Genomic DNA, 25,674 nt, shown 5'->3' on the forward strand with positions numbered 1-25,674 from the left:
ACATGGAAAATTATTCTTTACTCTGAATGTTTAAGCAACTTAGTATATTTCATAAGTCTGAATTTATTGTAGGCTTCTAATAGAAAAACTATGTCCTTTTTTTAAGAGAGAGAGAGAGAGAGAGAGAGAGAGAGAGAGAGAGAGAGAGAATGAGAATGAGAATGAATATGAATCTTTTTTGTAGATGGACACAACATGATGCCTTTATTTTATTATTATTTTTTAATGTGGTGCTGAGAATCGAACCCAGGTCCTGCCCATGCTAGGCAAGCACTCTACTGCTGAGCCACAATTCCAGCTCAAAAAACTATGTTCTTAAATTAACATATTAGTTTTTATTTTTGTTGTTTGAGTGTGGGTGTGTGTTTGTTACTGGGGATTGAACCCAGGGGCGCTCTACCACTGAGCTACATTCCCAGCTGTTTTTATTTGAAACTTACTTGCTAAGTTGCTCAGGCTAGCCTTGTACTTGCAAACCAGAATTATCTCAACTTTTTCCATGGTGTGGTTCTCTGAGGACCTGCCTCTGAACATCTCCTAAGAAAATGCTCCAGCAGAGAAAAATCTTGAAAGTCATTCACAAAGACATTGTTAAAATTTGCCTTGAGCTTTTTTCTGAGCTGGCACAAAATAAAGAAAACTACAGGGAAAAAAATTTCAGAGGCATTCTCTTAAACTCTCTAAAACCTAGAAGCTCTGAGGACTCCCAATAACTACTGATGCCTTTCTGAGCTGCTTTACTATCATATCTCCCAGTCTGGAGGTGAGATCACTTTTCTGTCAAAAATGTCTGTTGCCTAAAGGAGACTCAGGTCTCATCACTAATGAGAGCAAAGATCAGATAGCAACTCTGCTTTTGTGGAGTGGAGAAACAGGGCTTTCAGTTTGTATATTGATGAGTATTATATGCTGTAGCTTGGGGAATTTGGTGGGAAGGCTGCAACTAACTAAAGATGAGGATGAGAAGAATGAAATGGCGGAGAGTGAGGTGAAGTTTGAGAACTCTTCTGCAAACTTATGAAAAAAATCTTAGATAAGAAGTTGAGAATCTTAGTTATGAAGGTTGTGACAATCCTCCAGTAGGCTGTCTTCAACCTGCTGCATTGTGACTAGCACTCAGGGCTAAACAGCGAACTCAGAGCAGATCATAACAGTCCAGGCACTTCAAGACAACTCTACAATGGGCAACATGATGGCCAGAAAGTACTTGGAGATAGATCCTAGCCAACTCATTGTGGGGCATTATAAATATGTTTAAACTGAATTAGAGGAGAACTAACAATGGGCAACATGATGGCCAGAAAGTACTTGGAGATAGATCCTAACCAACTCATTGTGGGGCATTATAAATATGTTTAAACTGAATTAGAGGAGAACTAACTGAATATTTGCTATAGAGGTATTAGATATAACTATTATACTGGATAAATAATTTATGTAATACTGATAACATGATATTTGACATGATCTTTGATGATATTTACAAATATTCATTTTATTACACTGTTACTTCAAAATAGAAATTTTAGTGTGTACTAAAATTAGAATGTGTCGTTTCTGAGTCATGAAAAACTAATTGAAATTTAGAAGTATTATAATTTGAAAATTATCACAAGTGACTTTATATCTAGAAGTAGTATTCTACATTCTTGTGGTTTTTCACCAATTACAATAATGTAACAAAACTTGGTTTTTTTGCCTTCCCTTTAGCTTTATTTCTCAGAGATTATTCTTAGAATAAAAGTAGAGGAATCAAACTGATTTTTTAAAAGTCTCTTAGTTAGGACCCTCTCCCCCTTTTATTTGGCAGTTGTGGGTATTGGGCCTTGCACATGCTAGACAGATGCTCTACAACTGGGCTACATCTTCAGTCCTAGGATTTTTACTTTTTAATGTGTCATGGCTCATACAGACTTAATCCTAACTCTAGACATTCTGACTAGTCTGTCCTACATATTTCAATGTTAACAATTTCATTCTCCTGGGTTCTATTAACATGGAATTGTGAAGGCTTAAGATATGGGCAGGAATGAAGTTGGTTTTTGTATTCTTAGTGGTAAAAAGGCAATTAAATGATTAATTGATAAGAAATTAATGTCCCACTCCTTAAACCCTATATACATATTCTATCATCCTCCTTTTTCTTACTACAAAATATCTGTTCTACAGACAAGTGGTGATATGTTAAAGAAAGCCCCCACATCTGTCTGGATTTGCATGACTAGCAATAGTACTATCCCCAGAGGAAAGTTTTTAGGGGAGTGTTCTTTACCTCTTTATTTCTCTTGGCTTGCTTACTAGCCTTTAATAAAATTTATACCAGTAAATGGTTTTATTTGAAAATAAATAAGGCTTAATTTTAAAAATATATTTAGCTAATTTTAAGGAAGCATTTTGTAAAAGAAGATCTAGTAACTTGAAGCTTTTAGTTATCTTTCTGTAGACTAAATAGGAACTGCACTTAGAACTTCAGTTAACTTAAATGAAAGTGTCTTTTGCATTGTAAGAACTTAGATGTTTAAGGAATGATTGACATTTGATGTGCCTCTTAGATACTTCAGTTAAATATAATTACCATATTTGTTTTGCTATTAAGGCATTTTCCCTAGATGTAAAAGATACACAGTTAGTAAAAATATTATTGTTAGGTAAATAAAATTTGGTCTATCATAATATATCAGGAAATTGTTTTTATACAGGTAAATGATTGCTGTAATGTGGTGAAAACAGGAAAGCCTACCAATTTATTAATGGTACAGTATATAAAACTACTCATGATACTAATATTTTTTATTATTTAAAACCATTTGACTTACTAACCAAGCTTTCTCCTGTATGTAATTCTTTCTGTATGTGATTTATAGAAGTTACTAGATCTTCTTTATTGCTTAACAAAACAAAGTTACCTCATTTTCATTATAACATGGAATTGGAACAAAATTTACAGATATGCTGTTTAGGGGTAATATCACATTAATAGCAAACCAGATTGTCATAGAAGTGAACTTCAAAGTGAAGAGTGCTGTTTTAAAGTGGATTTTGCTATGGAATTCAATATTCAAATTCCTCTCTCAGGAATGTTGCTAGTACTGAATTATTAAAAATATTGGATTGATTTAGGAAGAAGAATTTGGTGTCGTTGATTCTTATTCTGAACAAGGCGCACACTATAGTGAGACTCGCCTAGAGTTGATAGAAAATGAATTAGTTGGGAAACTTGAACATGAGCCCAAAGAACTGAACAGAGAACTGAAAGAAATGAGGGCCACTTATGGGACTGAAGGATTGCATCAGGTACATTTACCTTCTGTGGCCTTTGTTTGCTACTCACAAAAACAAAAACAGGAAATTTTTAAAAAAAAAATTATTTTTTTTTAGGTGAACACAATATCTTTATTTTACATTTATGTGGTGTTGAGAATCGAACCCAGTGCCTTATGCATGCTAGGCGAGTGCACTACCACTTGAGCCACATCCGCAGCCCTCCAGGAAATTTTAATGATAGTTTATTTATTTAATGAGAATTACATGTGTTAACTTAAGATTATCTCATTCACGAGAAAAATGGGGTTCTTGCACATAGTATTAAGAATCCCATTTTACACCTAGAATTCAACTAATAGGGGTAACATGTATGTTACTTTGTTTATTTAACTTAATAAGATAGAGTAAAATAACTTTAGTGATTTCAGTACAGATGTTTTTCTAATGAGCCTGAAAGAAAATTGTGGTATAAATCATATTTTTTAAAAAAAATAATGACAAACCCATTAAGAATGTCAGCAAGTCCCTGTAAATATTATCTGCAGTTAGAGTGACATCTCTTGTAGTAAGTAATCAGTTATGAATCAAGATGAAAATGGGATATTAATGAGGATGACAGAATAGATTTCAGTTTCATCCTCTCCAAAAACAAGTTGGTGGTGTTGCCTGGTAACAGATTGGGGGAGCTCCCCAATATAAAGGCATTTGCTTCTAGAATTAGATATATAGAAAAGCCAGAACAAGTGAAAATTTTTTGCATGTGCACATTAATTTCTTTCAGATTGATTTGGAAGTAAAACAAATTTCTTAAAGCTCATATTTTTCAAATGTGGGAGATAGCATACAAATTGTAAGAATTCCACTAATGTGTTTTGAATCTCATATTTTTTAAAAAGTTGCTTGTAACAATGATAATCAGTTTTATGTAAAATATAAGCCTAGAATGTAATTATTTTCACTGATTTCATTTAGTTACAAGAATTTGAAGCAGCACTTAAACAAAGAGATAGTATTATCACACAGCTCACCGCCAATTTACAACAGGCAAGAAGGGAAAGGGATGAAACGGTGAGAGAATTTGTAGACTTGATGGAGCAAAGTCAAAAATTGCAGATTCAATTCCAACAAGTAAGTATTACAAGTAGAACAAGACTTACTCGATTTTTATAACGAATTTTTAAATTTTTTCACTTTATACTTCTTGGGTAGTTTCTTGCTGTTGTTTTCTTTGTACTTCTTCCCTGTCTCTACTTAAAAATTCTACAAAGTCTTATCAGGTGTATTTTTGCAGAAATTTAACCTGCAGTTACACCCTACTTTTTCCAACCCTGGTATGGTTTTATGTTAATTAGGTTCTCAATTATAACTAGACTGACAACTGGATATATTCCATTTATCTTTAGTTGGAACTATAATCTAATTGTGTTAAACAAAAGGGAGGAATTTAAGGTAAGAATACAGGCTTGTTTATAGAACTTAAGGGCAGAAATACAATCAAAACTCTGAGAGAAATTGGAACTAGAGTTTGAAAAATCATCAAGAATCCAGGAAGAACTTTCAGTCCGCATTTTTCTCTGCCTGTCTGCCTGTCTTATTTCTCCTATTTTCTCAGCTTTATAATGTGAAAGGTAAATTCTTTGGCTCATTACCCAAAGTGCACATGACCTATCAGCATGTTGACAGCATGGAAACATGTTGACTGAGATCGTAAGCCTATGAAGTGAGCATAGTTTCCAGAGAACCCCTGTGGGCTGAGGGTACAATAAAGTGTCACTTCAAAATTTAATATTTTGAGGTTTCTTTCTATTTTCAAGTTACAGGCTAGTGAAACTCTACGAAACAGCACTCACAGTAACACAGCTGCAGATTTACTGCAAGCCAAACAACAGATTCTCATTCATCAACAACAGCTTGAAGAACAAGACCATCTATTAGAAGATTATCAAAAAAAGAAAGAAGACTTCAAAATGCAAATTAATTTCTTACAGGAGAAAATTAAAGTATATGAAATGGTATGTGTATCTTAAGGAAGTCAACCTACTTGTAGCAGCTTTCTAATTAACTTTAAAGTTTTTAATGGAGGTGTTTATCTTTTTTTATGCATATGCACCCAAAATTTCATAATTGAGACAAACTCTTTGAGTATATAAAATAATATATTTCAAAAACATTGAGAATTTTGTAGTAATAGTTTTAAAGATGATACTACTCATTACTCTGCTCCTTAAAAGTGATCTGCCTATGTTAAACTAAAGTCTCAGGAGAATCTATTTTTATAACTAGGATTTTTATCCTTTTTCCTCCAACTAAGTGTATTTCTTCTTATTTTAGCCATGATTATAAAATTCTGAAAAAGAAATTTTGTAAATTTAAACTAGAAAAATGTGGTTGATTCTTTTTATTCACTTGAGTTATATTCCAGTTTGGGGGAACTATTTAGTCAATAAGTGCTCCTGGTTGGAAATGTATCACATGGATTGTAATCTTTAATCTTAAAAGCAATTCATGCTAGCAGATTCCATTTTTTTGTTTGTTTTTTTGAGAAGTTGAAGTTTAGATGTGATTTTCCTGAAGCTGCCCCATTAACAGGTACCAGAGTTGAAATTCTGAGCTCCTTGCACTACACTGCACTCTGATCCTTGCCATCTCTGGCCTCTTTTTTTGCTCTGTGAGAGCTGAAACAAGGCAGTGTGATCATTGTGTTTGAATGTAGCTGAACATCATTTTACAGTAACTCAAATTTCTTGCCATCACTCTGTGTGTGTCTACAAATGTCTATGAAAGCACCATTGGTATGGATTTGTGGGTTTCAAATAAATTTGAGCAAGTAGGCAAATACAGAATCTGGGAATAATGAAGATGGAGAATACATATTATACAGCATATTTTATAAACTTAGAAGATTCTACAGGAAGTTGAGAAATTACCAAGAAAAGAATATTGTTTGGATAACAAAAGCATTAACTAGCACTTATTAAGTACTTACTCTATAACAGGCAGTATTAAAAGCCTCTTACACATATTAATGCATTGAATCATCACTACAACCCCATGAGATAAGGGTACCTTTATCATTTACAAATGATGGTACCAAGATAATGCAAGATGAAGGAAATAATCCAGGTGCAGAAGTGATGTATTGATAGAGCCAGATTTCAAAGCTCAGCTATCTGATTCCAGAGACTCCTCTTTGAAAAATAGGAAATGTACAAATTAAAATTATGAGAAGGGCATGCTTTTCAACTAAGGTAATTTAAAGATTATGCAAGTGTTTACAGAATACCTATTCTGTAGTAACCCTTGCAAAAGATATATGACGGACCTTAAGATGTCCCCTTTCTTCACTGAACCCATGGAGAGGTGCGGCATGTACACAAGTTACCACAAAATAAAAAGTAAGTGCAGGTAACAAGTGTTATGAATGTTTTGACAAGGTCTGATTTATGAGGAAAAGATTCAGGGTAGACATCATCAGGGAGGTAATATTTGAGATAGATCTATAAATTGGAATAATGTGTCATTTATATTTTGTTTACCCATAAATTGGTATAATATATGGAACATAATATATGGAACAGCTATTCAATACCTATTTGGTAATCAAGAGAATTGTTTATGAATTCATGACAAATAGAGATAGGCAGGATATTCTTTGCGGGGTGTGGAGTGGGCATAAAGACCCAGGCTGAAATGTTGAAAATGTATAGGGAGCAAAAAGTAATTTAATTAGAAAGCAATAGGCTTTGGAAGTGTCTTTCTGGAGGGTAAGAGTAGAAAGACAATCGAGGCCTAAGTTGAAAGTGTCTGGATCTAGGATTTTATTATTTCTCATTGTCACTAGGCGGTATAATCTCAGATTATCTAAAATTTATGTAATTCATTTTAGTAATGAAAATAAACTGTTTATTTGAATGTTAGCAATAATACTTTTATTGTTCTTTTTATTATATTTTAATTTCTCAGTTTTCAAAAAATTTAATCCCTTTGAGAAGTAGTTCTGTCAGAGCAGCTGAAGTAACTATATTGATAGTCAAAGGCTCATTATCCTAATCCTCTGAACCTCCTGTGTTATAGTAATCACAAACAGGAAGTATATTATTCCCCACTCTTTCAGGTGTAGTTCTAAAAATAGAGGTTTCCTTGACTGAAGGGCTCTCAGTTTTGTAACATAGAACAAGTGATTTAAAACCATGTAATTTGAAAAAACCTAAAAAAGAAAACTGTGAATTTGTGGTGTTTAATAGTTGAATGAAGAATTATGGTTATCATATTAGGTGTTGGACAGTGTTGAATTAAGTTATTTTCTTTTATGAGGAGTGTTCCTTTCATCTTATAGAAAATCAGGAAATAAAATTATAACAGATTTTTATCAATGTTAACATTTTTCAAAACTAGTTATTATTTAACAGTTTAGCTAAAATTGACCATCATGAACTGATTTTACTTTTTTAAATTTTTTTTTAGTTGTAGAGGGACACGATATCTTTATGTAGTCATTTATATTTATGTGGTGCTGAGAATTGAACCCAGTGCCTCATGTGTGTGAGGCAAACACTCTACCTCTGAAACCCAGCCCCAGTCCTGATTTTACATTTTATATAGGTTCCAAATGATTTATAAATTTCTTTCTAGTATATGAATATATTTGTATAAAGCTCAGTAAAAATAAAAGACCTTAATTATTTTATTTTAACCTCAAACACGTTCTGGGAGATAGAGAAAATTTATCTTTATTGTACAGATAGAAATACCAGGATTAATTGATTATACTAATTTACTAATGTTGCATTCTAGTGTAGAAATTAAGAAGGCTCAGCACTTGGTAATAACATATGATGTAATTGGAAAAGGAATATGTGACACTAAGACAACAGCTCATAGTCTCACTCAAGAGGCTGCACAAGATAACCTTGGTTTATGTAGTGCAAAATTTGTCCTTTGATTGTTAGGCTCAGAAGTCATATTTTTTTCTTGAGCTATATCAGAGGTGAATTAGTTCAAGAGGTGAATGTTTAAGTCTAAATATAAGACTGTGACTTTACAATGAGAAATAATTATCACAAACTTCAGATTTTAAGCTCATTGGATTTTATATTCTTTCTATGGACAGATGAATTTTAAAAGCCAGGTAATAATTTAAAAAGTTGTTTATTAAGTATTAGATGAAAGGGTGTTGGAGGAATCAGATGTTCAGTGGCATGAGGTTGAGATAACCTGTTACATCCATCTCAGAGTAGTAATGTTCATGTCTGTAGACTAAACTTCTTAAATGCTCCTTGCTGTAACTCCCAACATTGTTTTCTGCATTCAGTATGGTTTTTCGAGAGGGATCAGACTTCTCAAAGGTTGACGGTGCATTGGTCTTCTTCCAAGAACTATACTCAATTGATCAATGCCTATATTTTCTTAGTACATTCATTCAAGGCGCCTAGAAGTCCTGTTTGGCAAGGACTCGTGTCTCCTTAAGATAACTTTACTTCCTTACCTATATTTTCATCAGTTATATGGATTTCACTTATTTCCTTGGCTTTGGGACTACAGCTCTTAACTGTTTAATGAATATGTGTTAATATGTCTTGTCTTAGCCTAATCTCCAGTTCCCAAATTGAGTCCCCAGATAGGAACTGGGGAAAATTATCTGATGGTCTTTTATCTTTCTGTTTGAACTGTGGGTCTAAGCCCAAGTTGGTATGCTGTAAATATACAGTAGTGGCCTTAGGTGTCACTTGATGTTCAGTCACTTAAGCATTGCATATCCCTAAATTTCTGATTCACTTAAAACCCCAGGAATGAAGTTAAGGAAGACTTAAAGGAATCCACTTTAGTTCTTGTTGTTGTTCTCATTTTATAGCACTTGTCCATGAAATACCTTCAAATCACTAGAATCCAGGGGAGGACCGGTATTTATTTATTTTTTGTTTCTTCTGAGAATCCAGGGGAGGACCGGTTTTTATATTTTTGTGTCTTCTGAGAGTGTATAGATAGTATGTAGTACTATAACTAGCCATCAGAAATACTTATATTTAGAATATTGACCAGTTAATAAGAAAAATGAAAATGTGATAGTTTATATAAATATTTTAGTCAGACTGGTTTTTGTTTTGTTTTGCTTTTTTGGTGGTGCGAGAGATCAAACCCAAGGCCTCACACATGCTAGGCAAATTAGATTGCATTTTTAAATTTAAATATTTAATCACAGCACAATGTAAGAGAAATTTCTTCCCAAGAAGGGTAAAACTGTTATATTGTTTGCTCATATGTATTGTCAGGTAGATAAGTCCTAGGTCTCCTTGTACTGGGAAAAACGGGGGGGGGGGGCAGGCCCAACAGTTGCTTTTTATAGAATTTTATAAAAAGGAGACACCCATAAGAAGTTGCCAGAACCTAAAAATGTCATTCTTATATTTTCATTTTCTTTTCTTTCTAAAGGAACAAGATGAAGTAAAAAAGTCAAATAAAAAAGAATTACAAAGAAAGGAGGCAATCATCCAGGCATTAAATATAAGAATAATTGAAGAAGAAAAAAAGAATCTTGAACTAAAGGATCAAGTCACAGCCACTAAAAAATTAATGAGAGAAGTACAAGAACAAATTGCAAGTATGAAATTAGAGCTGGCTAATTCTAAGCAAAAAGAAAGACAATATTCTGAAGAAATAAAACAATTAATGGGTACAGTTGAAGACCTTCAGAAAAGACATCATTACACAGATAGCCAGTTTGAATCTGATGTGGTACAGAGAATGGTGGAACAAGAAATTCAGAAAAGATTAGAACATCTCCGAGCAGAGATGGATAAAATGTATGGGCAACAGATAGTACAGATGAAACAAGAGTTAATAAAGCAACACATGTCACAGATAGAGGAACTTAAAGCACAACATAAGGAAGAAATTGAGAGTGTTTTAAAATCACATTTAAATATTACAATTAATGAAGATCAAATAAAGTTAATGAACGTGGCAATAAATGAACTGAATATGAAATTACAAGATACTAATGCGCAAAAGGAAAAACTCCAAGAAGAACTAGGAATAGTTTCAGGAGAAAAATCTACTCTGCAGAGACAACTTGATGACCTTTTTGAAGAATTCAACTTTTTAAGGGACCAAATTCAGAGAGCTAGAATGATAATAGCTGAACAAGAAAGTCAACTGAATGAAGCACGTAAGTCCCTTAGTACAGTGGAAGCTTTAAAAGCTGAGATTGTTCTGGCATCTGAATCTAGGAAAGAACTAGAGTTAAAACATGAAGCAAAAGTTACAAATTACAAGATAAAACTTGAAATGTTGGAAAAAGAAAAAAATGCTGTATTAGACAGAATGGCTGAATCACAAGAAGCTGAATTAGAGAGGCTGAGAACACAGCTCCTATTTAGTCATGAAGAAGAACTTTCGAAACTAAAAGATGATTTAGAAGTTGAACATCGAATAAATATTGAAAAACTTGAAGATAGCTTAGGCATGCACTATAAACAGCAGATAGATGGCTTACAAAATTTAATGAGTCAAAAGATGGAAACAATGCAATTTGAAAAAGATAATTTGGTAACTAAGCAGAATCAGTTGGTTTTGGAAATTTCAAAACTAAAAGATTTACAGAAGTACATCATGGATTCAAAATCAGAAGAAATGACCCTTCAGATGCATGAACTCCAAGAGGAAATCGAAATATTAAGACAAGAAAAAAAAGAAAAAGTTACGCTTGAACAAGAAGTTCAGGAATTACAACTTAAAATTGAATTATTGGAGAAACAAATAAAGGAAAAAGAGGATGACCTTAAAGAAAAGTTTTCACAACTTGAAGCAGAAAATAACATTCTTAAAAATGAGAAAAAAGCTTTTGAGGACATGTTGAAAATTTATGTTCCTGCTGAACAAGAAGAAAAATTGATTTTCATTGACTCCAGCAAGTTCATATCCAAAGATTGCATCTGGCAAAAAGAAATGGAAATGCTTACAAAAGAGAATGAGGCCCTCAAGCAACAGTGTATTCAGCTAAATGAAGAAATTGAAAAGCAAAGAAGTACATTCTCATTTGCTGAAAAAAATTTTGAAGTTAACTATCAAGAGTTACAGGAGGAGTATACTTGCCTTCTCAAGGTAAAAGATGATTTAAAAGACAGTAAAAACAAACAAGAATTAGAGTATAAAAGTAAACTTAAAGCACTTAATGAAGAGCTTCATTTACAAAGAATAAATCCAGCTACAATCAAAGTGAAAAGTGCCATGCTTGATACTGACAAAGCTTTTGTCGCGGAGCCATTAGAAATCTGTGAAGTTGTTGAGAAAGATACAACAGAACTTATGGAAAAACTTGAGGTAACCAAGCGAGAAAAGCTAGAATTGTCAGAGAAACTGTCTGATCTCTTTGAACAATTAAAACAGAAACATGATGAGGTTAATTTTCTCAGTGAAGAAGTCAAATCTTTAAAGCAAGAAAAAGAGAAAATTCTATTGAGATGTCAAGAGCTAGAACTCCTAATTAACCATCATAGAGCAGAAAATATAAACATGTGTGATGTTCATTTAAGTTCTTTACAAGATGGAAAATTAACTATTATAAACAAGGATTCTCAAGGATCATTATCTAATGTAGGTGAAGATTTTGGAGAAGAATCAAAAACAGTAGTGGAAGAGAAAATTTCTTTTGAAAATGTGGCTATTAGAAGAGAAAGCAAGCAAGAACAGTTATTTTCACCATCAGTAACAAATGAGTCCTCACCTGGGACAGATCAATCAAGTGAAAATGATAAACTCCATCAGGAACTTTATGTACTTAAATCAGAACAGGTATGTTTACTTATTTACATATGGTATAGCACAGTGAAAATGTACATTTCATGCTAAAAAGAGTTTTCAGCTTCTTAAAACAAATTTATAAAAGAAAATGAAAGTGAATCATGTAATTCTCATTTGGATCTATCATTTATCATTTAATTTTCCTATTTTTTTCTTAAACTGTTTTTCTTTTAGCTAATCTATTATGTATTCTGCTCAGAAATTAAAGCAATATTTTCTTTGTAAAGACAATAGTTTAAATAATATTCTTTAGAATCTCAACTTTACAAAAGTTATTGATTTTATAACTTAGTATTTTGTTGCAATTTCAAAGACTTTTAGAGTTTTTATTTCATACTGGTCTTTTTCAAGGTTCCACAATTGTAAACAAACTCTTGAGTGTTTTAGAACCTTATGCAGTTGTTCAATAGTTATAAATTCTTTTTCCTTTGTGCAAGAAAAACACTTAAGCCCTAGAGTTTTTTGAGTCTTATACCTGAGGAGGAAAAAAATAGTATTAATTCTCTGTACAGTTAAAGAAATAAAACACATAAAATAATAGGTTATTTCCTTTTATGTCAGCTATTCATATTAGAAATAACAGAAAAGTCTGATGTGTATCTTCAGTATGATAATGCTAAATAAACTTTTTATAATTAAAAACATCTTTTAGCTGTAGATGGACATTTTACCTTTATTTTATTTATTTATAATATGGTGCTGAGGATTTAACCCAGTGCTTCACACATGCTAGTCAAGCTCTCTACCACTGAGCCACAACTGTAGCCTGCTAAATAAACTTATGTGTTTCTAAAACTTAGGTAATAAATATCTTTTGCAGATATAAGAGTTTAGTGTTGAAAGAGAGAAGAAGTTAAGGAGTATATATTTCAGTGAGGTAGACAGGTAATAAATGAGAAAATAAGACAGAAATATTGTTAACAGTCTATTAAGAAATAAAACACGGTATTGTGATAAAATAAAACAGGGAAGCTCACAAAAGAAATTGAGAATGATGGGTGGAGGTGGGTGGTGGTCTGGAGATTGGAGGAATTAACACTTGAACTGAGATTCGAATGAGAGGGAAGAGGCTGCATTATGGAAATTAGAGCAGTTGTACCATGAGTAAATTTGAGGAACCGAATTGAAGGCCTATGTAGTTGAGTTTGGGAAGAGTTTGAAGAAGGAAGAAACTCAATCATAGGGAGCCTTATAGACTTTGTAAGTTTAGATTTTTATCCCTAAGTACAGTAGGAAGTCATCGGAAAGTTTTCTGTTTTTATTTCTAATGACATGTTCATGTTGATGATCTTATCAAATGTGGTCATACTTTACGTTTTTAATAACTTGAATAGACCCAAGAAATTCAAATTGCTTAACTACTATTGCTATGTTAAATATTGCAAATTCTTTTTAAAACTATAAATGGTGGTAATTACTCCTAAAAAATGTCAGACATAATTTAAATTTTATTAAAAAGCATTATTCGAAGAAGACCTGAATTTGAAGCACATTTGTCAAATTGGTGAAATTTTCTTAATAGGAATTTTGTTTCTGTATTGAAGATACTTGCAATGGTATTTAGATACTCTCTCCTTGAAATTAACTAAACAAAGTGAAGAAAAGCAAGTCTGTAAATTGCTCCCATTTATCATTACTAAAATAAACCCCATCATTGATACAGAGGGGGGAGTAAGGTATGTATGCAGGTGGAGGGAAGCTCACAGAAGAAATTGAGCGGTGACTTACATAGTGATACTGTTTACTTGTCTGAAATACTGCAGAGGCAACAAAATACTCCTACTCTCAGTATTAAACTTAGTAATTAGAGCAGATATATCTCACTGAAACCAAAATAAATGTGGCTGTTAAGAATTTTTAACTGGCCAGCTGCAGTGGCAAATGCCTATAATCCCAGCTGAGGGAGGCTGAGGCAGGAGGCTAGTGAGTTCAAAGCCATCCTCAGCAACAGTGTGGCAGTAAGCAACTCAGTGAGACCCTCTCTCTAAATAAAATACAAAATAAGGATGAGATGTGGTTCAGTGGTCGAGTGCCCTGAGTTCAATCCCCAGTACCAAAAAAGAAAAAAGAAAAAGAAAAAAAATAATTTTTTAACTGAAAAGAAAGAAATGAATAGTTTTGGAGTATAATTCCATATTATCAAAGAGTCTTTTCAACATTGGGGTGCAAGAAATAAGGAGTAGCAGGAACATTATAGATATTGGCTAGTTATTGATGCTGAGAGAAGCCATAAATTCAAGTGTGTGTGTTTAAAATTGGAGGTAATTATTGGTATTGGAAGAGATACTGAGCTTAGAAACATCTACTGGAGCTTAGAAACCTCAAGAGAAACCATAATATCAGTTCTGTGAGTGAAGAGACACTACTATATAGGCTATATAGACAGCTACTATATCCCTAGTACCTAGAATAATGTTTTGCACATGATCAGCAGTTAATAATGTTTTACGAATGGACGAATGAGGGGTGAATAGGGGAAATAAACAAAGACGCTTTATCAAGAATCAGCTGTGAATCAGGATAGGCCTTCATGTTAGAATGAAAATCAGAATAGCTTTTGTCGCTTGCTATTTAGCATTGTTCTATAAGCCCTAACCATTCCAAAGATAAAAAGATACATGGCATAAATAGAAGTAGATAATTCACAGGTGTAATTAAGAAATTGAGAAAAATAATCTAAGCAAATAAACCAAAAAACCTAATGTAAAATAAATGTCAAAATTAGCCAAAAATGTGTAAGACCAATATAAATAAAATTAGAATACTATCAATTTAATAAATGAGATATTGAAATGAGTTAAGTATTAAACAGCATAGAAAAGTGTCAAGAATATCTACATTCAAAGGAAGTAGAAGGAAGGAAATAACGAGCAAAAATAAGAAAACTTGTAAAAACAAGTGGGAAAATTTTTCAAGAACTTTGGAGGTTTATTATTTGAAAAGATTATTTACAGGTATTAGATCTCCAAAAATATGACCAAGGGGGGAAAAACACATAAGCAAAATCAAGAATGAAATAAGGACATAAGTACAGGTACCACAAGAAATTTTAAAAGTCATAAAAAATGCTACAAATAATCTCTGCCAATAGATTTGAAAATATAAGCAAACTCTAGATGGTGTTCTGGAAGAATATAAACTACCAGAACTAATGCAAATAGAAATGAATAAGTTCAAATAACCATTAAATAGAAATGAATAAGTCAGTAATCATTAAAAAGTTGATGTAGTGGTCAGAAGTTTTCCCTTTTTGCCTCATCTCAAACCAAAATGCTAGACTTAAGACCATTTTACAAGTAATTCTTATTAACTCTCCAAGAACAAAAGTGTAATTGTCCACTAAAGTAGGATTAAAGAGAGAATGGAAAAAGAAAGGAAAGAAGAAAAACTGAAGAAAGAAAAACCAACCAGTTCACCTTAGAAGGCCAATATTAATATGAAGTCCTGATAGGAATTGTAAAGAAAATAAAATTGTAGAGTAATCTAACTTGTAAGTGTAGTTGCAGAAATTCCAAACAAAATATTAGCAAGTTATACCAAGAGTGGACAAATAGTTAAACATTTGAAAAAAAAATCTGTGACTGTAATCTCTACATTTTTATGTAGCAAGACAAAATCCATGATTATTTTAGTGCATATCAGAAAAAAATACATAAAAAAATTGACAACCCATTTATAAGTTTAAAAAAAGCTTTAGGAAATCAGGAATAGCAGGGAAATTTTCTAGTCATGATGCTGATTTTCATCAAAATGTTGACAGATTATATTTCTGATGGTGAAATTTGAAGCATTTCCATTAGAATCAAGTATAGGACTAGGATACATACCCATTGTCAACATTACTATTGCAACATGGTTTTGTAGTTCTTAGTGAATGCTTCTCCAGTTCTTGCAATATGACAAGAATAGGAAATGAGAAAAAATATGAACAGATCAGGCAAAACTTTAAACCCAAGATAATAAGATGTTTTGAGTTTTTGTTAAGAAAATTATAAAATATTGAAGGACACAAAGACCTGACTGTGTGCTAATACATATCATATCCATAATGGAAAGATACAAAGAAAAAAATCAGTTCTCTCCTAATTAATAGTTCTAGTCAAAATTACAATAAGGTTTCTTAATGAATGTGGAATACTGATTCTAAAATTGATATAGAAGAGTAAATAGCCAAGAATACTCAAGACAATCTTAAAAAGTATGTATTTGTTATCAAAACTTATTACAAAATCATTATAAACAATATGGTTTAATGCCAGGATGGTTAAGTAGATCAGTAGAATATAATGAAAAGCCCAGAACAGATCTGTATTTTGTAAAAATTTAGCAAGAAGGCCCTACAAGTCAATGAATCACTTAGTGAATCTCTACTACATTCCAGGCACTTTTCAAGTCATTCATAATTTAACAGTGAATAAAAATGGTCAAGGAAGAATAAAGTTTACTTTTTAGGGTTTAAATGAACATTAGAAAATACAGACAAATATTTCTGGTGGTCTTAAGTGCTATGAATAAAATTACAGTATGATAAGAAGAATAAGATCTCCCTAAGTGTAGGGCTTTTTTTGCATAGGGTAGGTCAAGGAAGACTACTTTGGTGAGATGATATTTGAGCAGAGACAGAGGAAATCAAAAAATAAACCAAATTAGCAGAAGAAGCTTAGAGTATTAAAAATTGTTTTGGAGGGAAAAAAACCAAAATTGTTTTGAGCACAATTGACTTTTGATACTAGAGGTTAGAAGTTAGGGAATTAGATCATTGTCACTTTAGGGAAAAAAATCAGGTTGGTTAAAAATGTACACATAAGAAGAAAATAGAATCTTAAGATAGGGAAAACTTTTAATAAAGACAAAGCATGGGAAAAGATTTAAAATTTTTATTGTATCTTTTAAAAACAATAATGTAAAACAGATTTGAGGACTGGGACTAGATATTTTCCATGAATGTAAGTTGCAAACAAAAGCTATCAAGAATATAGAAAGAACAATTAATGTAACAAGAGGTCCAAAAACAAAATAATAATGGGCAAAAGATGTGAAAGACATGTGCCTGAATAGGAAATCAAAGTATCTAATAAACATGAAAATATTCTTTCAACCTTACTATTCAGTGTAAAAATAAAATAACATTTTATACCCATTTAGGTTGGTGAAGTTAGTCTGATATAAAGAATGGTGAGGATGTGAGTATATAAGTACTCAACCTTCTGGTAGCATTGTAAATTAGTACTGTTATATAAAAATAATTTGATCAAATCTAGCACAGTTAAAAATGCACTATCTGTGACCTAGCAGTTATATTTCAAAGTAGTTCTCAAAGTGGGGTTCCTGACCAGAAGCACAGCATTACTTGGTAACGGGTTAGAATTCAAAGCTCTTTGACCTCTCCTGAATCAGAAACTGTGGGGATGGGGTTAGGTTCCTAAAGTAACCTGTTTTGATAAGCATTCCAAGTGATTCTGATGCATGTTACATTAGAGAACCACTAATTAGAAAGAAATTAGCACATTTATCCAAAAATTAGGAATAAACCAATTTATCTCCTGAAAGGAAGTGGACAAATTTTGGTATAGTCATAATACCACAGTTAAAATGAATTAACCTGTTGCCTACATGCTGTTTATTTTTTGTTTGTTTGTGGTACTGGACATTAAACCCCCCGTTACCTACATGGAATAATACCAGAGACATATTGAATGACAAAATAAATTTGTAAAATTAATATCATTTGTGTAAGTCCATAAAAATACAAAATATACAGTGCATTGAGAATGCAAAATGTATTGTAATGAGAAGTGATAATGTAAAAATTGGACTGGATTTGTACCAAACTATGATTATGGTTGCCTGTGAGAAAGGAGTGATGAGAACATAGAAGTTAATGGGGAGTACAGGGAATGAAAAAAATAGAGAAAATGTTATAGTACTTGTTAATTTGGGTTTTGAGTTTATTGCTTGCATTTTTCCATATTTAAAATAATATTTTAAATTCAGGCATGGTGGTGCATGTCTGTAATTCCAGCTATTTGGGAGGCTAAGGCAGAGGAGGGTTCTAAGTTCAAGACCAACCTTGGCAACTTGTTGAGACCTTGCCTCAAAAAGGGCTGGGGTTGGGATTGTGGGTCAGTGGCAGAGCGTTTGTCTCACATATGTGAAGCACTGGGTTCAATCCTTAGTACCACATAAAAATGAAAATATTTTAAAAAAGGGGGGCTGGAAATGTAGCTCACAGGTAGAGAGCAGCCCTGGGTTCAATTCCCAGTGCCATGAAAATAAAATATTATTTGAAAATAAAAAGAAAGATAAGGAAGAGCCAAGACAACATGAGAGAAATTGGTATGAAAATTTGTTCTCCTGGTCTCCTTGGCTAACTACTCTTACACAGCTGTAGCCGATCCATTGCTGTTAGTCCTCTTAGGGTTTTTAATTGGACCCTGCATCTTTAACTGTTTATTTAATAAGATATATAAAACAAAAAATACATTCTGTAAAACTGATGGTCCTCCATACTCACTACAGTAGCTGTAAACCAATGATGATTAATTAATGATTTGGTTAGTTCCATAAAACCAGTGGGGAATGTTATAGGCCAGGCTATATAAGCAATGACCAAACAGACTTCATTTTACCCTGAGACTCCATATTACATAAGAAGAGCTTCTCCCATAGGAAAGTCCCATCACTGTACCACATTACTAATTGCCTAGCATAGCCTACTTGCAATACAGAATAGCAATTCTTACACAATGTAAAATTGTTCTCTTTGGTTCCCACTTTCCTTGGGCAGTGTACCTTTCTGGGGAATAATTGATTAGATGTTAGTAGCCATTCTTAATTTGTATTCAACTAGGGTCACTTTGATCCATTTCTCTTTTGATTATGATTATGAAAAAATCCCAGGAGAAATGAATGAAATGAAAATTTGATTAAGACATTGCATTGTTTTGCTAATGGCTTTATTCAGCTTCTGTACTACTTCTTGCTTGCTTGCTTGCTGGTTGCCAAGTCAATCTGGATGTGGTTTTCGCCTTTAAATATCCTAAAATATTGAGGCTCTAGGCTGTTTCCTGCAGAGACAACTTGTTCCTGTAGGGAGCATTCCCAGACAGTCAGAATAAAGACTCTCCAATATGGACAAATCATAAGCTATACCAAATATCAGAATTTGCTCTAAAATTGAGGTAATGATACTACTCTCCTTGAAAAAAGAAGTAGCCAAGTATAATTGAATGAAGAATGAAGAAAAAATGTCATTGGTTCTCTTATGAAGTTTTAAACTATAATTTATTTCTCCTCTTGTTTTAGTATATGCAAAAAGCAAATTATTTTATAGTAAATTATTTTAAATTTTTCTAATATATATTCACTTTCAGAATGATTTAAGGCTACAGATGGAAGCTCGGTGCATATGCCTTTCAGTGGTTTATTCAGCTGACGTGGATCAGGTTCGTGAATATATGGAAAATGAAAAAGATAAAGCTCTTTGCAATCTTAAAGAGGAGCTTATTTCTACTCAAGAGGAAAAGATCAAGGAGCTTCAGAAAATATACCAGTTAGAACTACAGAATGTAAAAACACAAACAGGTAAATAGTTTCTGACTTATAATTACCATGAAGCATCACTTAGAGTCCACCATTTCATAATTCTGTCCTTAGAACTCACAGGGGAAGGTGACTTGTGTATCTAAGCCCTAGTCTTATTTGTTCATATAAACATTGGATATTCATTCAAGTGCTAGAGAAAACTAAAATTACTGAGTCATTTTCCCATAGGAAATTATAATCCATTGGGAAAGCATATATAAAATACACTGAAAATTTCTGAAATGTAAAGAATGGAGGGAGAAAAAAAGAGTTTTGTCTTTCCTGGGGAGATGAGAAGGATGAGGGTATGGGTAGGAGTAAGTGGGTTGGAAATTTGGGGAAGGCTATGGAGTCTTAAGCATTGAGCTCTATCTAAGATTGCATCCTTTTGGGAGAACTGGGAGTTCAGGTTGTGTTAGCTAGATAAAACTGGAGAGATTGGAAGGAGCTTGATCAGGAAAGGTTTTATGTACTCTGATGAAACATGTTTATGTTTTATGCTATTGGTGATAAGACCTACAGCAGAATTTTAAATAGTGGGAGTAACAATAAGATTTTTATTTTAAGTTGATACCATTAGGATCAGTTGGAAGGGATAAAATTATTGATGGGAAGACCAGCCAGATTGAATTGAGTATGATAGAAAGTTAAGTTCAACACTTAGAGTTTGGTTCTAGTTTGTCGTTAATGTTAGCAGAAATTAAGAATGATACCCAAGTTTCTAGCTTAAGAAACTAAAGTATGGTTCTAGTCATAGAAAGGAACCAATTTGTGAAAAAAATAATAATTCAGTTTTAAATATATTGAGTTATGAATAGAATACTTATTGACTTTGAAAAAATATATAGGAGTTAGTTGAAAATAGAAGTCTGAAACCTGGGAGAAAAATTTAATTATGAGGTAAAGATTTATAATCAGCATGAATGTCAAGGACAAGAGGTCAAGGACAAGAATGAGTTATCAGGGGAAACTAGAGAGTGAGTTAAAAGACCAAGATGGCATAATGGGAAGTAACAATGTTAAGGGACCATACAATGAACCATAAACAATTAGTCACAGTTAATGTTTTTTTTTTTTTTCATGATTATTTGGCCAGTTAACTAGACTTCTTGTGTTCAAGGTATCTCTAGGCCTTCACTTTTGCTTTTAGAAATGAGTTTTATTATTGGAATTGCTTTGGTGAACAGAATAGAATTTCAAGCATATCAGATAATATCATGCTTTTTCACTTCAGTGGTTCTTTGAATATAGTAATATTTTAAGTTTGTATTTTTTTAAATTGATATCTTCTTGAGGTAGTCTGTCCACTATTTCCCAAATTGCATGTTAACTAATGGCTCATTTAATTGGCAAAAAATTTAGTTTAGTGATTAATTATCAGCATTTTTAAGAAATAAAAATAAAAGAGGAAAGTGAAAGGTGTTAACTACTCTCCTGTGGTCCCTTTTCAACACTTCTTTTGTTTCATGTTTCTGAATTGTTTTAAAGATATAAAATTGTTGAATTTAGAGATACTATACCATAAGGATAGGAGAAATGATCTTGAATCACACTGTTTTCTTGTTTTCATCAGTCAGAATGTGTCAAATTAAAACCTGAGTTTCACTCAAAACATTTTTCAAAGAATAAATATTTTTATACATTGAAATAAAATGATTGTTATTTCACTGAGAAGTTTGTATTGAAATGTGCATTGTCTTCTCTTCCTGTTATCTTCTCTGAAAGATACCAAAAAAATTAAACAACTTGAAGAACAAATTCAAGAATTAGAAAACTTCATATGCTTTTTGCGCAAACAATTGAAAGAAACTGAAGAAAATCATAGGGCAGAAATTTATTCTCTGCAGGAGAAGCTTCAAGCCATTAGTGAGACCACAGTGGACCCAAGGTATGTATTTACTTAAAACTTCACTCAGCAGTATTTGTAGCTTACTAACAATGATAGTATCATCTGGAATGGTTATTTTAAGAATAAAATATAACTTTAACAAAGAGATAGGATGTAACATTTTTTAAGAAATAAGAGCAGGAGATAATTCTGTATCTTTGAAATGTGTGAAATAAATGTTGGTATAAACCAAAGACATTTTATTATAGGAATTTTACTTATACTTTTATAAAGATGTTATTATTAATCTATTTTCTGAATTAAAATAGGTCAGGTAGTAGACATTTACTTGTTTATTCTATGCCTAGGCTTTGATATGTTGATGTGGTGAGTACTTAAATAGTCTAAGTATGATCATTCCACTATGACTTGAATATACTCCATTTGATTGTCTAATGCTCAAATTCATCATGTCCCAAATAGAACCCTGATCTATGAGGAGAGAAGAAATGATCTTCAATTACCACTATGTATGTTTTCTTGGATCAGGATCTTCTAAAATTTGCTCCTTCTGTAGCCATCTTCATCCATCATGACTCCTTTCTGTCATAACTCTCTGCGATTCTATGAAAAAAACTTGGTTTTTTTTAACCTTCAAAGTACATCACAACTGTGCCACTCCTTACTGCTCCACTGGTCCCTGCCATTGTTTTGTGTTTCACCTGGATTACTCAACTTCTGTTTACAGTCTATTCTCTATATAGTCAACACAAGTGCCAGAACCTTTGCTTTTATAATTTCAGTTACATCATGTTACTCTAATCCTCTTCTGCTCATTACAGTCTCACTAGTTCTGAGGACCATGACATCTTTGACTTTCATTTCCTACTGACTTTCTTATCACTTACTGTTCTCAAACCATATAATCCCATGGGGTTGGGGTTGGAGCTCAGCGGTAAAGTGCTTGCCTGGCTTGTGTGAGGTCCTGGGTTTGATTCTCAGCACCACATATAAATAAATAAAGTAAAGGTCCATTGACAACTAAAAACAATTTTAAAAGATTAAAAAAAAAAACCTCATACATCCCCACTGTGATCCTCAAATATATCACATATCAGTACGCTTCTGCTTTAGGGATTCATTGGCTTTTTCTTCTACCTAGAATGATTATTCTCCAGGTATTTGTATGCCCACACCCTCATCTCTTTTGGATCTTTACTTAGATGTCATGTTCTTACATAAATTAAAATCATCCCCAAAGAGTCTGTATCTTACTTTTCTACTTCATTTTTTCTTAAAATTATTTGTTTTATATGTACGCATACATTATAATCATTGTATGTGTGCATGTATATGTGTATATAAATAATGTATGTATGTAATTTATGTATCCAAATGTATATAAATTTAGAGGAAGTATTGTTTCATTTTGTTTGTCTTCAATTAAGGAATTTAAGCCTTTTTAAAAAAACATTTTTATTAGTTGTTATTTTATTTATTTATTTATTTACATGCAGTGCTAAAAATTGAACCCAGTGCCTCATACACACTAGGCAAGTACTTTACCACTGAGCCACAACCCCAGCCTAGGAATTTAAGCTTATCTTTGTCTATATAAGTCACTGATATATTCTAAATCCACATGATTTCTAAATACTAATCTTACCTTATTGTTATAAGATTAGACATTTTAAGAAAAAATTGTTACAAAGTAGTGAATGCTTATATAACAATACAGAATTTAGACATACATACCAAAAGATATGTGGCTAGATAAAATTAAAATTAAACTGATTGTAAGTTAAAATTAAACTAACTGTAAGTTAAGAACCTTCTCTTTACTGTTGCCACACTTCATTTCCAATATAAGCAATCATTGTTACTTTTGATATGTATTCTTTCAGACATTTTCCTATTTATATAGACATATATGTTAAAACAGGTTTTTAATGCAAGTGAGAATTTACAAGCTTTTTTAACTCAGTAATATATCTTAGATATATCTTTATATACATACATACATACATACATACATGCACACACACACACACACACACACACACATATATATATATATTTGTATCAGGATTGAATTCAGGGGCTCTTTACCACCAAGCCACATCCTCACCCCCTCTTCTTTTTTTTCAGAACTACTGTTTTTATTTAAAATAACTCATGTTCAGATCTACCACATACCAGTTGGGTAATGTTAGACAAATCAAATTTAATGAACTATTATTTCTATATATGTATTTTCAATTACTAATTATTTTTTTTTAGTTCTAACGATTTTTTTTCTTCTAACTAGTTATCTAAGACAGTAGGATGCATTTTGACATATCATACGTAAATGAATTATAACTTCTCATTCTTTGGTTGTGCATGATGTAGAATATGTGATGTAATCATATATGTACCTGGGTAATAATATCTGATTCATTCTACTATCCTTTCTTCCCTCATCACCCTCCCCACCCTTCATTGCCCTTTGTCTAATCCAAAATATGTTTATTCTTCCCTACTCCCCCACCCCCATTGTGAATTAGTATCTGCATATCAGACAAAATATTCAGTCTTTGGTTCTTTGGGATTGGCTTATTTAGCTTAGCATGATATTCTCCAGGTCCATCCATTTGCCACCAAATGCCATAATTTCATTCTTATTTAAGGCTGAGTAATACTCCATTGGGAAGATATATATCACACTTTCTTTATCCATTCATCTGTTGAAGGACACCTGGGTTGGTTCTGTAGTTGAGCTATTGTGAATTTAGCTGCTATAAACATGATGTGGCTGCATCACTGTATTATGCTGATTTAAAGCCCTTTGAGTATAAACCTAGGAGTGGGATAACTGGGTCAAATGGTGGTTCCATTCCACGTTTTCTTAGGAATCTCCATGCTGCTTTCTATAGTAGTTGCATCAATTTGCAGTCCCACCAGCAATGTATGAGTGTACCTTTACCCCCACATGCTTGCCAACATTTATTGTTGCATATTTTTTTCTTTTTCTTTTTTTGTGGTGCTGAGTATTGAACTAGGGCCTTGGGCATGTGAGGCAAGCAGTCTACCAACTGAGCTATGTCCCTAGGCCTGTTGCTCATATTCTTGATAGTTGCCATTCTAACTGGAGTGAGATAGAATCTCATTGTAGTTTTGATTTGCATTTCTCTAATTGCTAGAGATGTTGAATGTATTTTCACATATTTGTTGATCGATTGTATGTCTTGTGAAGTGTCTGTTCAGTTCCTTAGCCCATTTATTGATTGGTTTGTTTTTCTGGTGTTTTTATTGTTTTTTATTTATTTTTTTTAGTTGTCGATGAATCTTTATTTTTAAAATTTATTTATATGTGGTGCTGAGAATCAAACCCTAGGTCCCTCACACATGCCAGGCAAGCACTCTACCACTGAGCCACAACCCCAGCACCTGGTTTTAAGTTTCTTGAGTTTTTTATATATCCTGGGGATTAATGCTCTGAGGTGTATGTGTGGTAAAGGTTTTCTCCCATTCTGTAGGCACTCTCTTCATGTTATTGATTGTTTGATGTGAAGAACCATTTTAGTTTGAATCTTTTTATTGATTCTTGCTTATAGTTCTTGTGCTCTAGAAATCTTGTTAAGGAGGTCAGTTCCTAAGCTGAGATGGTAGAGTTTGGACCTACTTTTTCTTCTGTTAAATGCATGGTCTCTGTTCTAGTGCCTAAATCCTTGATCCACTTTGGAATGAGTTTTGTGCAAGATTAGAGATAGAGGTTTAATTTCATTTTGCTTCATGTGGATTTTCAGTTTTCCCAGCACCATTTGTTGAATAGGCTATCTTTTCTCCACTGAGTATTTTTGTCACCTTTGTCTAGTATGAGATAACTGTATTTATATGGGTTTGTCTCTATGTCTTCTATTCTTTATCATTGGTCTATGTGTCTGTTTTGGTGCCAGTGTCATCCCATTGTTTTTTGTTGTTGCTGTTATGGCTCTGTAGTATAATTTAAGTTCTGGTATTATGATGCCTCTTGCTTCACTTTTCTTCCTAAGGATTGCTTTGGCTATTCTGGGTTTCTTTTTTCCAAATGAATTTCATGATTGCTTTTTCTAGTTTTACAAAGAATGTCATTGGAATTTTAATAGGAATTGCATTAAATCTATATAATGCTTTTGGTAGTATGGCCATTTTGACAATGTTAATTCTACCTATCCAAG

General features: G+C 32.6%; 1 protein-coding gene across 1 annotated transcript in view; it reads left to right on the forward strand.

Moving 5' to 3' along the window:
* The window catches only part of LOC143388922 (A-kinase anchor protein 9-like), a 60,247-nt gene that overhangs the window by 21,863 nt on the left and 12,710 nt on the right, over positions 1–25,674 (forward strand). The window contains exons 4-10 of the mRNA XM_076842344.2: positions 2,700–2,753; positions 3,121–3,294; positions 4,237–4,392; positions 5,079–5,276; positions 9,694–12,054; positions 19,437–19,647; positions 21,373–21,535. Coding sequence (XP_076698459.2) covers positions 2,700–2,753; positions 3,121–3,294; positions 4,237–4,392; positions 5,079–5,276; positions 9,694–12,054; positions 19,437–19,647; positions 21,373–21,535 — 3,317 coding nt within the window. The remainder of the gene's footprint in view (positions 1–2,699; positions 2,754–3,120; positions 3,295–4,236; positions 4,393–5,078; positions 5,277–9,693; positions 12,055–19,436; positions 19,648–21,372; positions 21,536–25,674) is intronic.

The sequence above is a fragment of the Callospermophilus lateralis genome, unplaced genomic scaffold (assembly GCF_048772815.1).
Source record: "Callospermophilus lateralis isolate mCalLat2 unplaced genomic scaffold, mCalLat2.hap1 Scaffold_45, whole genome shotgun sequence".
Lineage (NCBI taxonomy): Eukaryota > Metazoa > Chordata > Mammalia > Rodentia > Sciuridae > Callospermophilus > Callospermophilus lateralis.